At 37.4% G+C, this 17041-nt stretch overlaps 1 protein-coding gene and 1 non-coding gene across 3 annotated transcripts in view; one reads left to right on the top strand and one right to left on the bottom strand.

Annotated features, from left to right (window-relative positions):
* FBN2 (fibrillin 2) overlaps positions 1-17041 on the top strand; it is a 187101-nt gene that overhangs the window by 66949 nt on the left and 103111 nt on the right. Inside the window, exons 8-11 of one of the 2 annotated variants that reach the window (XM_068666397.1) lie at positions 1054-1179; positions 6728-6880; positions 7625-7858; positions 9342-9479. In XM_068666397.1, coding sequence (XP_068522498.1) covers positions 1054-1179; positions 6728-6880; positions 7625-7858; positions 9342-9479 — 651 coding nt within the window. The remainder of the gene's footprint in view (positions 1-1053; positions 1180-6727; positions 6881-7624; positions 7859-9341; positions 9480-17041) is intronic. The other variant, XM_068666398.1, reaches the window with a different exon arrangement.
* LOC137848715 (U1 spliceosomal RNA) lies at positions 2789-2960 on the bottom strand. Its single transcript, XR_011091491.1, has one exon. It is a non-coding gene; the product is annotated as a U1 spliceosomal RNA (small nuclear RNA).

Here is a 17041-nt window from a genome sequence, read left to right on the forward strand (position 1 = left end):
AAACCTGGGCCACACTTCACATTTTCTGAAAGCCGATTGGAATACTAATGGACGGATGTCACTTAAAGCCAAAATCAGGTTGCTAAACAGGCCCTAAAAATATTCCAATACCTAAAGATTGTCACAGTTGCGGAATGAATTGGTTACTTACAACAGCTCATGACCATTTGTCAATGGTCATGACAGTCCTTACCATCATGCTGTTTTCCTCACTTGTATTTCTTCCATCCCAGTTTGCTTTGCTGTGCTTCACTTTCTCTAAGAGTACAGAGAGTACAGTCAGATTGCTTCCTCTGTTGTTTCTCATTGCCTTAGCACCTTCTTTTGCTTTGCGCTGGGACACCCCTCTATCCTCTTAGTCCTGGTGCTGAGTGCCCTAGAGCCCTTAGTTATTTGCAGTAGCTCATTCATCAGCTTGATGACATCTCAATTTCCATGTATTTACATGTGCAATTTGTCAGTGTTTAGATGAGACTGCTGTTTTTAGTTAACAGAAATGTTTGGATAGATTAAAAATATCTGAAAAAAAATGAAAATGCAACGTTTGGTCTATACTTCTGAAGAACTAGCCAAAATTCTTCTTTATAGCTGAAGTACTAGAAGAAGGCCAGAAAACTGTTAGATCTGATGAGCAACTGTTAGATCTGATGAGCAATATCTTCGTGGTCACAGAAGCCCAGAGCTGTCATGCTTGGCTGCTGTATCATCTTCGTTCATTCAGCTCAGAAGCTGGGTGTGTGTTTTTGTGTTGCCTTGTAGCTGCTGGATTTTTCCTAGAGATGGCACTCAGTCTGTGTTGTTTAGTGGAAGTCCCAGTCTACCTCTCTGGGACTTGAAGTGGTGCATACTTTGAATCTGTAAGGAAAGCCTGCATTAGATGGCAAACAAAACAATTTGCAAAGGCACCCTTCACAGCAGCTTGCAACTAGTAGCATATTATTAAATCTGAGCTAAATAACAATTTCACTTCAGAGAAGTTATTTTTCCTTCTCTTTTACAACAATATGTGCAAATGTTTTGCTCATCATCTTCTGTATTTTCCTTTTTGAATAGATATTGATGAATGCAACATCATCCCAGGAATCTGTGAAGGTGGCGAATGTTCTAACACAGTGGGAAGTTATTTCTGCATCTGTCCCCGGGGATATGTCACATCTATGGATGGCTCCCGCTGTATAGGTAGGTGTTCCATCCTATAGGCTTGAAGAGCTCTTAAGGTTATGAAGGCAATTTATACACAGCAGCAGGACTCCTAGGGGAGAATGCTAGATGGCTGGGACAGGACCTTACTCACTAGATAACTCACTAGTATCACTCTGATCCAACAACTTAAAATTCCTAACATCTTCTTCCTCTCATGGTTGCCACTACAGCAATCTTTATGTAGATTGTAGATCTCTCAATGTCAGCTGTGCAGTAGGCTGAGAACTCCTGCCAGAGATCTGGATTTTTTTTAGGGGAAAAAAAAGGAATTAATATCTCTCTGTTGGAAAACATAAGAAATGTTAATCGTATTTCTTCGTAAATCTGTATCTAATGAAACCAAAGGCTAAGCTTACTTCAATTCTAAAGGAGCAAACATTTATTTTAATACCAAACAAACTTGGTATTTCAAGTTCCATCTCACATAGGTTAATTTAACCTTTAGAAATCACTATGAGGCATTAAACTATGCTGAGTTGCCACTAATTTGGCCATAACAGGTAATATAACAAACCAAATATTAAGTTTCAGTAGGTTAAATGTTTTAAATGGTAATTTATTTAAAAACTGTTGCTATATTATTATTATTATTATTATTATTATTATTATTATTATTATTATTATTATTATTATTATTATTATTATTATTATTATAAAAGTTATATATCACAGAATCACAGAATTTCTAGTTTGGAAGAGACCTCAAGATTGAGTCCAACCTCTGACCTAACACTAACAATCCTCCAATAAACCATATCGCTAAGTTCAACATGGGCAGCCCATTCCAGTGCCTCACAACCCGTTCAGTGAAGAAGTTCTTCCTAATATCCAACCTAAACCTCCCCTGGCGCAACTTTAGCCCATTCCCCCTCATCCTGTCACCAGGCACGTGGGAGAACAGACGAACCTCCACCTCGCTATGGCCTCCTTTAAAGTACCTGTAGAGAGAAATAAGGTTGCCCCTGAGCCTCCTCTTCTCCAGGCTGAACAAGCCCAGCTCCCTCAGCCTCTCCTCATAGGACTTGTTCTCCAGATCCCTCACCAACTTCATCGCCCTTCTCTGGACTCTTTTGTGCACCTTAATGTCTTTCGTGTAGTGAGGGGCCCAAAACTGAACACAGTACTCGAGGTGCAGCCTCACCAGAGCCAAGTACAGGAGGACGATCACTTCCCTAGCCCTGCTGGCCACACTGCTTCTTATGCAAGCCAAGATGCTGTTGGCCTTCTTGGCCACCTGAGCACACTGCTGGCTCATATTCAGTCAACTATCCACCAATACTCCCAGGTTCTTCTCTGCCAGGCAGCTTTCCAACCACTCATCTCCCAGCCTGTAGCTCTGCTTGGGGTTTTTGCGCCCCAGGTGCAGGACCCGGCACTTGGCCTTGTTGAACTTCATACAGTTGGCTTTAACCCATCAGTCCAGCCTATCCAGATCCTCCTGCAGAGCCTTCCTACCCTCGAGAAGATTGACAACAAGCACCTAACTTGGTGTCATCTGCAAACTTACTGAGGGTGCACTTGATTCCCTCATCCAGACCATAAAGATATTAAAGAGAACTGGCCCTAGCACTGAGCCCTGAAAAAATAAGAGAAATTGCGAACAGAGTCCCCCACTACCACAAATTATGCAGTCGAGTTTCCCGCATTTGGGGAAATAGCAGGGGTCAGGACACCCGGAGTGCAGGGGACGAGCCTCGCCCTGGGAAAACCTAATCATGGATCTTCTCACTAGCTTTCTTTTGTACAGCTGCAGATATGCCAAATATATGGTATAAACTGTACGGATGAATTAACTGAAAATGCTGATTATGACAATAGTGTCGTTTCTAGCTCTCAAGTGGTTTTTCTTATTTCAGAAATCTCATAGCACTTTGATCTCATGTTGGGAAAGGGATGGAAATTCTGAAGGGAGTTCCAGAGTACAGATACATGGCGTATGCCAGCAGAAACACAAGGCCTGCAGGAGATTTTACATTAATAATTTTTTGCACAGTGTAGTCTGTTGTTATTACCAGGTTCATCTGGGGAGTTCCAAGCTTTAAATAAATTGTGTCTGGTCCCAGGAATCGTGACAGCCTATGATTTCCAGGATGATCAAAATTCTGATGGATTTTAGCATGTTTTTACAATTCATTTTTGAAAGTCAGCTCCCAAAACCAATTGCACATAAAACTGTTTGCCCTAATGTGCTAAAACAGGCCTTTCTGTTACAGTCTTTCCCTTAAATTAACTTTTGTCTGGATGTTCTTGTGTTCTCAAGGATTTTAGTATTAGAAAAAATAGTGCTTAGGAGAAAAGTAAAGAATGTAATCATTACAAATACATACTTTTTTGTTTTTCTCAGTTTAAGATAAATATTTACTTATCACCAAAATATCAGGATGTACACAGTTATTTTAATTCATACCATGTCTTTCCAAATTAATAGAGCTTTTATCCCAGTTAGTGTTCAGAGGTGTGACAATGAAAGACCTAGGATGTATAATTGAAAGAACTAGGATATATAATAAGTACATATCTATTTAAATATATTTTTGTTTAATTTTCTCATGGTAATACGTAAAATACAGTAATACATTCAGTCTACCTTTAGCACAGACATGGTTCTTCCATTGAAACTAATTATAGTTGAAGAAATATTCAAAGGGAAATAAAAGTGCTCAAAATTATTTCTGGCTTAATATAATCTGAACTTTAATTCAAGAAAAGAGGTGTAGCAACAAATTCTATCTTAGCTGTCTTATCCTATATAACAATGTCTCTAACAATGTCTATCTTATCCTATATACCAAATCCTATTTTAGCTGTGAAAAGGATCGGGTAATCATGTTAATTGTTTTACTGTCTCTGTGGATAATGTTAGACACTTAAAGCACTTACTAAATCTCATACTAACACTGAAAATGCTATGCTAGAGTTAGATTTTTAGGAGACTGGATGGCCTTTTTTTTTTTTTTTTTAATCAGATATATCTACACCAAGGGAAAAAGAAATGGCAAAATCAATTTATGGAGGTTGCAGTTACATTGTCTCAGTTTTTTCACAGTGGGCTTTTCATTTTTTCCTATGTAGCTTCTATTTGTATTGCTTTGTATCCTTTGTATCAGCCATCTTTCCTGTTAGCTCAGCAGAATTTAGATCTCAAGTGCTTTGTTAATATGCTGAGGATATGATTTGAGCTAAGCCCTGGGACCAGTCTGCCACATAGTCACTTATATATGCAGAAGAAGGGTAATGTTTTTGCTCCAGCTATGTCTTTGGAGAAGGCATCTGGAGTGAAAGAAGCTTGTAGATACTGGAGAGGGACTGTGGACCTGCCTTATGTGAGGTTGGGATGGGTACTGTACTGACAAAGCTGAGTGCTGTTCCAGCAGCCACATTGAGCACTGTGGCATCTCTATGACCTTCTAATACTGGAGCGTCATAATGTGTTATGGTTAGAAGTATGTGAATGAATAGTTATTAAACTTGCTGAAAGAAGAAGCTAGAAATGGAATTTTTGGTGTCTTCACATGCCCCAGACCTTCTGCCACACATATTTTACAATTCCAGGCTCTTTACTTCATACTCAAGAGTGTATTTCTGTGAAATATTTTGGCTTTTTATTTTTTAAAGCCGAACATCTTAAACTTAGTTTATGGAGAGGGGCCTGTGATTTCAAAAATACTAGTCCGTAAGATTTGTGTTTTTGACCTTAGTAATTGTTTGTCTATATTTTATGTAGATTTAGGTCATATGTCAGGGTCATATTTCTTCTGCCTCATGCATCCTGTGTTTTATTGCTTGTGTTAATCTTAGAAAAGACTTGGTTAAAAACGAACAGCTTACGTTTGTTCCTCTTGCATGTTTTTTATCTTCAAATGTTAATTTCACTGAAATGACTCATGGGAAAAGGTGCTGTTCAGTCTTTTTTATTTTTTTAAAGAGCATAATGACTAGCATGAGGCTACACTGATAGACATTTTGCAGAAAATAGTTTCTTGGGCTTGGTTGTTTTGTTGTCTTCTTTTTAAAACTTGTGTACAGTTAAATATACATATAATTTATATAACTGTATATATCTGGCTTTTATACCTAGTTGATTCTGTTAAGCTGTTCAAAGTCTGTAGTTTTTTGAAGTTAAGAAAGAAAAACGGACTCAATTTGTCTTTTCCAGTGTCTAATTCTGGAATCTACCATAGCCATCCTGGGTTATATTGAAGCTATATTGTGAGCAAAAGATAACAACATTGATCTATCCAGTGTTCCTTCAAATAAATTAGCAGCAATTTGTCATAGTCCAGTGACTAATATGATTTTCTTCAAGTCTTGTTTAGCACATGCAAATGAATGTACTATTTTTTTTAATCTGACCACATTGCAATGTTCATTTTTCTCCCATTTTTGATTGTTTGTTAGCATAGGATGCTGTGACATACAGTATTTAGCTGCTGATTATTTATTTTTGATATATATTTTTAAATTGTTAATAGAATCATAGAATGGTTTTGGGTTGGAAGGGACCTTAAAGATCACCTAATTCCAACCCCCCAGGTTGCTGCATCCAACCTGGTCTTGAACACTTCCCAGGATGAGGCATCCACAGCTTCCCTGGGCAACCTGTTCCAGTGCCACACCACTCTCTGATTAAAGAATTTCTTCCTTATATATGGTTGGCTTAGCCTTGTTCTTATACAAGCTGAATGTTAGTGATGCTGTTAGGAGGCACTACCCATAGTGATTAAGCACAGATGTGATTGAGACTACAGTAAGAATCACAGAATGGTTGAGGTGGGAAGGGACCTCTGGAGGCCATCTGGTCCAACCCTCCTGCTTAAGCACCTAGAGCAGTGTGTCCAGGACCATGTGCAGGCAGCTTTTGAAGATCTCCACAGCCTCTCTGGGCATCCTGTGCCAGTGTATTGTCACCTGCACAGTAAAAACATATTTTCTGATGTTCAGGAGGAACCTCCTGTGTTCCAATTTGTTGCTATAGCTTCTTGTCCTGTCCAGAAGAAGAAAAGGAGAAAGGCAAGTAAAGGAGAATGGACAGTTGGTCAAGGCCATTTTCTCCCATGTTCAGGAGATTCAATAGTTGGGCAGATTTTGAAGTGGCTCTATTCTTTCTTCTACATACTCATTGAACACAGTCTGAAAAAAATTGAGTAGTATTTATGGGATTTTTATTCTTTCCAATATTTCTGTAGTGGTTATTGACAAAGCCACTAGAGAAAATATGCCTAGTCTATTCCACATAGTAGTCTGTGAAAGAAGTTGAGAGCTTGTCAAGACTGGAAGAAAAGAGTTTGATAACTAGATGTTGGATTAATGCAAGACTCATGTCAATGAATGTATGTAACCTTGCAGTAAACCAAATGTGGAATGGATTGGTGCTAATCACCTCAGGTAATTGTTTAGTGTGTTTTGTTTTGATTTTTAAATACAGCTCTTTAAATGTTTTAGTACTTACATGAACTGAATAAGGGGAAGTAATTTTGAAAGTTAATGTTACTATTTTTGGTTTTCTTTTTAAATTAAATTTCAGATCAGAGGGCAAGTACGTGTTTCTCCAGCTTAGTGAATGGGCGCTGTGCACAAGAACTTCCTGGTAGGTTCACCAAAATGCAGTGCTGCTGTGAATCTGGCCGGTGCTGGGCTATTGGATCTGTTCCAGAGATGTGTCCTGTTAGAGGATCTGGTGAGTGGCGCTTTGTGTTTATTTTGTTTTTATTTATTTTTTTTAGAAAAAAAAAAAAAAACTACTTTAAAATGTAGGTTAAAAGGAGAAAGAAAGTCAAGATTTAAATTGTTATTCATTCTAGTGTTTTTAATACTGATGTTTCCATCTGTGAACTATTTTTTTTCTGGTCCATTATTGTTTGGGACTAGTTTCTTTAACGTCCTTTTGTTGACATTGGAAGCATTTCTCGGGAAATGGGGAAGATTTTGTGGTAAATCTTGAAGAGGAAATGACTCTGAAGGTCCATAGTTCATTTCGATTTAAAGGAACAGCTGCTCTCCCTTTCCATTAAATTTCATGTTACTTTGAACTAGAAATGATCAGCATTTCATTTATTTTTTCAACTCTGTGCTCACAGAGTGCTATTCCACATCCCATGTGAAATGTGTTTTCAGTTTATTTGTATCAAGATTTCTGAGAAATCAGGGAGTTAATGCTGTTGGAAACACAAATGGTTTTGACATATAGTTGTAAATTAAAATACTTCCTTTTATTATTCTTAGTGTCCTTCCTTAAATAACACCCATCACAATTGTGGAATGCCCTTGAGATTAGGAGTGGGAAAGGGAATGCATAACATGAAAGAAATGAAGAACCAGTGTTCTGTTTTTTGCAGCATGCAAAAAGATCTTTATCTTCCTTAGAAGCTGGCTTTGAAGGGTTGATTTACTTCATGCTTCTTTTTCTGTTCCTGTTCAATAGATGAACACCGCAGACTTTGTGTGGATGGCACTTCTGCTGGAGGTGGTTCCAGGGGTGGTGGCACAGGAGGAAACGGATTCCTTCCCGGTGGTAATGGCAATGGCTATGGCCCGGGAGGAGCAGGATTCATTCCCATTCCTGGAAGCAACGGTTTCTCCCCAAGTGTAGGTGGAGCAGGGGTAGGGACAGGTGGTCAGAGTCCCACTGGAAATGGCCCAATAATTACAGGGTTAAGTAAGTATTTGCATTGTTATGACTTGTTAATCTCTTTTGATTCCTTCTATTTTTTTTTCTGCTTTGTTTTTATTCTGAAAATGATACTGCATTCTTAACACATGTTCTAACATGCCTTTGCGTATAAATGCATATAGGAGACTTCGGCTGATACATCAGACTTTGGGAGTACCTTTTTTAGCAGGAGTTCAGATGAATGGATTTTTTTCTTCATTTCTGTTATAGAGTCCTCAAGCATGTAGCTTTAGTATCAACAATTAAGTATAATGAAAATATTTTTTTTTTAATTTAATATCTCTCCCTACTGCTGTGTGTGTTTTTGTTGCTTTCCCTTATCAGTCAAAGGCCAGTCTACCTATTCATTTTCCGACTTGGACTCTTAATAGCGTACCCTTCCTAACTTACTGTATGTCTTCATTTCATTCACATGATTAATCTTACTACCTGTTGGTTCTATAGAAAAGAATTTCTTACCAGGAGAAGTTTCCCAGTATATACTTTACACTTACTTGCAAGACTTGGACAGACTAGCACAGAAGACTAAAAATTCTATCTGTATTCTGTCACCATGTTTGTGCAATTTTTGTAAATGGGGAAGGTGTATATGTGTATATGCATCACATTTGTGTGCTTTGGTCCATTTTTATTATTTATTTTTTATTATCTCTTACTTCCTTTAATTCACTTTTCCTCTCCAACTTGCACAACTGTGGTGACTGATGTTTTTCAGAGAACTAGTCTCAGCAAATTATTTTGGAATTCTTTTAAGTGCTCACATAGTAGCTACAGCTAACTATAGAGAAAAAAGCTAATAAAGAATCATTGAATATCCTAAATTGGAACAGACCCCTTAGGATCATCAAGTCCAAATCCTGGCTCCACACAAGAACACCCTAAAATCAGACTCTGTGTCTGAGATCTTTGTCCAAGCGCTTATTGAACTTTGTCTAGCTCAGTGCTATGACCTCTTCCCTGGGGAGCCTGTTCTGGTGCCTGACCACCCTCTCAGAACGGTGAAGAAGTCAAGACTTTAAAGATTTTTATTGATCTTCCTGCCTTTGGCACTTTTAAGTTTGGTATTTATGACAGTAGCCCAATAAGAAAGAGCTTTATGTTCAGCTACGATGTATTACCTGTATGTCAGTTTATGTACTGCTAATATATATCTAACACACTGGCTTCCCACTTTAACACAGATGTTTCAATTTTTCACTTGTGCTGTGCCAGCTGATCTGTCTCAGTCAGTGCTAATAAGACTCCAAATTTCTAACTATTCTCAAAAAAAATCACCAACATTTAAAATAAACTGTTCTCTTTCCTTACTTTGTCAAATCTAAAACTTACCCACTCTGCAGAAACACTGCCTTGCTGTAAGCACAAGGTGAAGTCACATACCTAAAGTTTACTTGTATTTGAAAGTATGAATATCTGTCTTGTGTTCTCTCTCTTTTTTTTTTTTTTTTTTTTTTTTTTTTTGTACTAGCAATACTCAATCAGACAATAGACATCTGTAAACACCATCCCAACCTTTGTTTAAATGGACGTTGTATACCAACCATTTCTAGTTACCGATGTGAGTGCAACATGGGCTATAAACAGGATGCAAATGGGGATTGTATTGGTAAGTGAACATCCATTATTAATTTTTAAAATACTAACATTTTTCAGGTTTACTTTTTTTTTTTTCCAAAAATACCAAACATTTTATCTTTCTTTCACGTACGTATTTATTTTTTATTATAATAATACTGCTCTTGTGAAAGAGAATGCAAGGACTACGTTATTATTTACACTTGAAGAACTTATAGTCTTTATGAGAGTTATCTGCTTCCTAAAAAAATCTTGAATCAAAATTATGAGTACGGAGTATTAATCCACAAGATAGGTATTGTACATTTTTCTGTTCACATTGAGTAAGTTAAGTTCTGTTTGTTCTTATTTATTCTTTTGTTATGCTCATGTAGCTTTATTTTATTTTATTTTATTTTATTTTTCCTAGAAGAGTTAATGTTGAATTATAGCCAAGATAACTAAGGGCAGAATTTATGTTTTTAAAGATATTAAAACATAAGTAGAATGGATGATTAAATTTTGATTATAGTTCTATTTCATAAAATACAAAATGCTAACTTCCTATAAAAAGCACAAAATTTGGGGTTCTACTCTTCTATTCAGTACTGTAAACATTAGTCTTCCAGTGCCAAAGAATTATCAGGTGTTCTTGGGAAGTTTTGTGGACAAGAGCCCTGTAAATGTAGGATAAAAGGATAGTAAGGGCCTAAGTGTAAAGCTCCGGTTCTCTTGCTGGTTAAATTGGCTTATTGATTCTTTTTATAAAGAGATTTGAGATTTGTGAATTAAAAATATTATGTAAGAGCTTGTTACCTATAGTTTTTTTCTCTCTGAAACAGTGCTTTTAGAACTAATTTCTAATGTGCCTGTGGATTGGGGGAAAATAGAGAAAAAAGAATCACAGAAATTGAGTCCTTAAAAAGATCTTGTAACCAAGGCTGTCAAGCAAAAGCTGGGAACCACTGCAACTTCATGCTGTTGCACATTCTTCCATTTCCCCTGAATTCCAAACTGAGTACGAGGACCAACCTGGGTTGGCACCCTGCCTTCTGGAGAAGTGAAATGGGACAACTGTTGAATAGTACTTTTCCTCTGGTGTCTGTTTGTTACTTTGTCTAATGTCTCTGTTTTTCCTTCTCACATCAGCTTGGTACAGTGCCCTTGAGAGTTTGCAGGTCCCCTTAGCTGGTCAGTCCCCTTGCACCCAAGAGACCAGTTATAACTACAATGTTTCTGGGAACTGTCTGTACAACTTGTAAAAAACCATCAGGTGTGGAGGTGCCACCACTTCCCCACTTGTCATATGTCCAGAAAGATTTCAGAGCTTCTAATCTAGTTTAAACACAATTTGACAAAAAATACTAGCTCGTTATTTCTTGTGTTATCCTCAGGGTTGTAAGAAAAGCAGGTTAGTACCTTTCTCTCTGCACTTCTGTGTACTTGAGGAGTGTTAAAGTTCCTCTTCCAAGTTGTCCTCTGTAATATGTATAGAAAACCCAACTTTACTAGCTTTTTATCCTTAGGAAAAAAAAAAAAATAAAAATCTAGTCCTCTGATCTCTGGCTGGGAAATTTAAGAGATTTATTCTCTTGCCACATCCTTCTTGCCTTAGGAAGTATGAGTGCACTGTAAGTGAGGAATGGAGTCTTACTATATATCTATATTGCATTGATGTGCTATTACAATGTATGCAGAGTCCTTGCACTTTTGATAACAGCATTACATTTTGCATCACTAAAATCAGTATCTCCTAACTGTGGTGAATCTTGACTCGTAGAAAACAGTCTTAAAATGTTCTAATCATCTTCTGAAAGCTGGCATACTGAACTAATGTGTGTGAAAGAAAATCTTGGGAATGTAGCTAGTTTAGTCTCTTTCCTAACAAAGTTTCATCAAGTTATTTTTCATGAAATCTAGTTTACAACTTGTGTTCATATTCTGTGTTATCTGGGGGACAAATTGAAAATTTTAGTGAAGCAACAGATTTTTCTTATGTAGCTGGTAACACAATATATGTTTATTACATTTTTATTATTTTTGCTTTCTAACTTTAAATGAAGAAGTAAAGATAAATAATGATAAATAATGGTAAAAATCTGAGTCTGTGTTTGTTGTAAAGCTTGCAATGGAACAAAGTGAAAGGCATTTCTAAATTACTTTTCTGAGGCAACCATCTTGTGTTCAAATCATTAAAAAACAGTGACAATTAACATTATGGTAGAACACAATTATGATAAATGCTTATTCATGCTTGTAACAAACTACTCTGCATAAAGAAATACACAAAAGGAGCAAGAGAAACATAGCTCTAAAAACCGAGCCTACATACCATGGAAAGGCACAATATCATGTGTCTTTTAAAATCCTCTCCTCTCCGCAAGACAAATTTGACTGAGCTACTTTGTGCTTCATATCAGCAGAGAACGTAAAGGTGACATGTGGCATATAGTGATTAAGTAATAATTCACTCTGGCATATATTTTAATGCTGTTAAACTCAAAGCCCTTTATTACATAGAAAAGCACGGAAAATAACTTGTACTTCAGTGTTGCTCATTTAATATGTTTTGATAGCATTAAATCCGTATGACTATTAATCAAATGCATGTATTGATAATGTGGTATATGTAAGTTAACAGCCTAGGAAACAAAGAACCAAAGCAAATCTTGAGATCGTAAGATTAACACTCAAAACACCAGAGGCAATTTGTAGGAAAATGTAGCTAGGTAGGTAACCAAAGGCATAATCTGAGCTTTCATGTCCCTTTAGACCTGTATTTTTAGTGAATACCAGTTTCTGAAACCACTGGCACAAAAGAAGTGAGTGATACATTGTCTTTAGCGCCTTTTTGGCTTCCCAGCCCAAACAACTAGCTATTCATTTATGCATGCCATCTGGGAGTGGTTTTTGGTTTTAGTCCAAAATAGGATTTAAACCCTGTGCTTGGGTTTATTGTGAAATACTTTATTTGCTTTATCTTTGTGCCACTTGATAGGTGGGTTGCAGCAAGTAAAGTTATGTTTAATTTAAACATTTTTTTTCAATTCTTATAGAAAAAAAATCATACAGGAAATCATACAGGAAAAAAAGTCTGTGGTTTAAAAGACCTATCAGATATAACTGTCTAAGTGATGACAATGATTGACAGAAACATATAGTGTGTTCTTAGTAGCTGGCTGGCATTCTGTCCCTTTCTCTTCTATAGGGTCACTCTGTAGCCCACTAGCATGCCATTCACCTTCCACTGCAGCTTGCGACAAGCTGTGTCAGATTTTGAATTTAAGTTTAGAATTCTTGAAAAATGTGGGACTAGAGTGATAGGTACTGTTATAAATGAAGTCTCAACTCAATCTGAATTGAGTAATATTTATAAAAGAATATTTATAAAAGGCAAGTAAACAGCGCTGGGTGCACAGGGAGTCTATGCTCTACCAACACACACACACGAACATCAAACTTTCTAAATATACAGAACATAGCTTTTACATATTAAACCCGAGTACACCTATATATATATACAATCAGAAAAGGTAACAAACAATCCTTTAAGTTCCATGACTTAACAGTCTCCATTTTCCATTCCTTTTGAACAGTATGTCTTGCTTTAAGATGTCAAGCAACTTGGCCTTCGAACCTTATGTATCCCGTTCTTCCCGCATCGAAGAAAAGCATATCCATCTCCTTTTCAAGGACAATAGGGTTGGGTCAAAAGGCACGTCCAGGTCACCAGGGGGCGTAACAGCAAAAGCCTTCGATGGCTGTAGCAGCAGAGGGGCCCATGGCGTAGCCGTCGGATCAGTAAACGAGCCCACATCTCCCTCACTGTCTGGCAAACCACACGTTTCTGACTGTGGTCCCACAGGGCTCTTTAAGGCCTCAGAAGCTGCTCGCCAGGTGCCGAGCAATCCACTGCAACCTTGTCATTTTTAGTTGCAGAGTCCCACACCTTGACCTCAATTTGGTTTCATGTTTCAGGATCATAAATTGTCTGATTGTTAATAAGGAGAATAAGCTGTAAGGTTACCAGGACAGTCTTTGTTCCTAAGGACGTATGATTCCCCATAATGTGCAGCTGCTTACCAGCAAGGTGCAGTTGTGTGCACAACTCCGCTTCTCTCAGCTTGAGCTTCTTTCCAGCTCCAGTGCACCCATTTCCAGCGACTTTCTGTACGACCTTCTTTGAGCGGTTTGCTGAGTTTGGCCGAACCTATCTTCATGAGGCGATCAGTGTTCCTGTCCAGGTCTCCCTTCTGCTAGCCCGTTCCTTTTCATTCCTTCTTTCTACTTCTTTATTGATTTATAACATCATATCTTATACCCTTCTCCCCACAGCAGTCCTTTTCAAGAACAACTTTTCATTGGTCAAACAACTTTGAATATAACAGAAACAGCAAACACCCAGAAACTTCCATGCCTTAAGGGCTGGAGAACAAGCAACCCTGAGACTGCATGGAGTCTCCTGAATCACCCTTCTTTGTTCCCTCTAAACTCTTTTACATTCCTGATGGCCTCATCGTTAGGAGTCTGATGTTATCATCAACAATGGGGCTTGCCGACCCCCATGGCCACACACCCACATCTTCCCCTTCTTTATTAATATCAACCATCTTCTTGACACGAATTACCACTCCGTATATAACAGCTATGTGCCCAGAAAAAGAAAGGAAAGGAAAGGAAAGGAAAGGAAAGGAAAGGAAAGGAAAGGAAAGGAAAGGAAAGGAAAGGAAAGGAAAGGAGAAAGGAAAGGAAAGGAAAGGAAAGGAAAGGAAAGGAAAGGAAAGGAAAGGAAAGGAAAGGAAAGGAAAGGAAAGGAAAGGAAAGGAAAGGAAAGGAAAGGAAAGGGAAGGAAAGGGAAGGAAGGAAGGAAGGAAGGAAGGAAGGAAGGAAGGAAGGAAGGAAGGAAGGAAGGAAGGAAGGAAGGAAGGAAGGAAGGAAGGAAGGAAGGAAGGAAGGAAGGAAGGAAGGAAGGAAGGAAGGAAGGAAGGAAGGAAGGAAGGAAGGAAGGAAGAAAGGAAGGAAGAAAGAAAGAGTATTCATACAGAGAACTTAGTCTTCAGACTAAGGGAACTTAGACTTCATAACTGAAACTCAGTAAGAAACAGTAGTTTGAAACCTCCATCAATTCTGGATGCATTAGGATCAAAACAAAGATTTCAGGTGCTTTAACAGGAGCTGATACTCTGCCACGTGCAGTAATGTCCTAGATTGAAAGGGGTGGGTGGAGAAATGGCTTCCAGGAAGTTTAAGTGTCATCTTGCCTTTTTTTTTTTTTTTTTTCTATGTGAAACAAATCTGTCATCACAAATTATTTTAACTCTCCAGTGGCTTACCTTTTAAGGATCTGCTTGTATTCAGGTGACCTTGTCTGACTGTTACTTTCTGGTTGTATTACAAATAAGTAGTAAGAGTGTCTTAAGTGCCTCATTGAACTTCTGATTTGTGAATGTTAGCGGCCATAAATCAAAGAGAAAGTTGTCTTGGAACTTTAAACAGGAACTTAAATGCATATGTGTATTGTGTGTATTGACACATACTAAATTAAAGGGCTACTTCAGTCTAATTTGGATACTCTTATTACTGAAAGAACATACTTGGGGAATGTTACATTTCATTGTATGTGATTGGGTTAATAGTACATAAATGAACACTGCTTCCATACTGGTCTAAGACACTGCCTTAGATGTAAGACAATGCCTTACTAAGGCTGCCTACTCCCCAGGCAATAAATTAAGAAGCCAGAATTTATTAAATATTTCTGTATAGAGTTAAAGGAAAGTCTTCTTTAAAAATTACCCTGTCAAACCAAAACATAATGCAATTAAATACTGCCTTCTAACCTAAATGCATATCATATTTTTGTCATGATGGAACATCGCCTGACGTGGCATAAGGACTATAAATAATCCTAAGTGATCTTACACTGAAAGATGGTCGTAATATTCCAAACTGATGGACGGCTATGATATTACTACCTTTATTTCATTCTGTTTATAAAATCTCTGTGTAAAACTGTAGATACTTTAAAAGTGTCAGCAAGTCCATTTCTGTGAGATTTGTATTTGCAAAATGACTATAATTCCTTATTGTAAATTTTGCAATGGATCTTCACACTCATCACTGCAAGTATTAAGGGTGTTTTGGGAGTTCCATGCTGTCTCTTCTGACAAGTATTACGGATGAAATACTAAAAAGAGGAGTTGTGTGATGCAAGTGGTGAAAGAGAAATATTCATCATTGAAGAGAGGCATGTTGGGAGATGGAACAAAATGGGTTAAATATCTCTGTCTTAGATGTTTCCCGTTTACACTGCTTGGATATGCATGCTTGCAATGCAAACTCAAAGCCAACAACTTCTTTATATTAACATATACATGCTATTTCCCTCTTCTATGAACAGCTTATAAAAATAAGAGCATCTTAAAATGCATATTTTATAGGGAAATCATCTGATGCACATGGCTTTTTAAGGATTTTCTCAGCTCAAGTCAGCTATTTTATAGAGAAATGTTGCATTCCTGATGTAGAATTTATAAATTAATTTACAGTGAGATACATTGCTAGCATGAACATTTCTTTAACAGATAAAGCAATTTGAAGCCTGTAATAAAGTAAGTCGTAAATGTCATTCTCTGTAGGAAAACTAAGCAAAATAGAGGACTGCCGTGTCTATTATTTTTAAGTTCCCCTGTTCTCCCTTCTACGAAAGAAAGATAAATATACTGTAAAGTATTTTGGATTAAGATATTTGACAAAGCAGTAGTGTGAAAATGTGATTTAGATTTTGGCATTTTGTTGGTAGCTGGCAATTTAATTCTGATGAAATTATGTGCAGTCCTCCTGCATACTGGCTGAGCACTGACAAAAAATACCCTTTCAGGAGGAAGAGCATCTCAACATCTAGACAGTGTAGAGAAACATGAGGGCAGGAAGCTACTACAATTACATAGAAGTCTTTTGCCATGTAAAAAGCTGATGCACTTTGTTATCTTCATTGTATTTAACACTCTGAATTTCTCTGTTCTTTATCTTGCTTCATTCTTGTGGTTTTACTGGAGTGGTGCTATGAGCTGCTGATGCACATGTGAATGAGCTAAATATGCATGAGAGGAGGTATTTGATTCTTCTAGTTGCTTTGCCTTCATTCATTTAACTGTTTACCCCAAACAATCTGATTGTATTTAGGCATCAGGAGTTCTGTAAACAAACTCAGTAAATTGTTGATTTGGGTGGCCCCAAATCTCGTTGATATGTATGTTGATAGTATTTGTTTTACTGAGTATACGTTAACACATTAAGTCCTGTGAAGTTTAAGGTGTTGTTTGTGGCTTAATCAGAACAAAACTAACCTTTTGCCATTTTTAGAGTCAAGTCATTCTTAGTACAACACTTTCAAGAAGTATGTGTTGAGCATATAAATGAAAATGTCAGCTTTTAAATTTGATCTCTCATTTGATCCCATGGTTTCTAAGACGTAATGAACTGAGTTTTAAAACTAAATCTGATAAAGGGTGATACAAATGATCAGCATAGTTACCCATGTTTTCCCTGGTTTTCTGATAGGTTATACTGCAAAATTCATGGGAAAATGACCATTGCTAAGAAGTGCAGCTG

Source organism: Anas acuta, chromosome Z (genome assembly GCF_963932015.1).
Source record: "Anas acuta chromosome Z, bAnaAcu1.1, whole genome shotgun sequence".
NCBI lineage: Eukaryota > Metazoa > Chordata > Aves > Anseriformes > Anatidae > Anas > Anas acuta.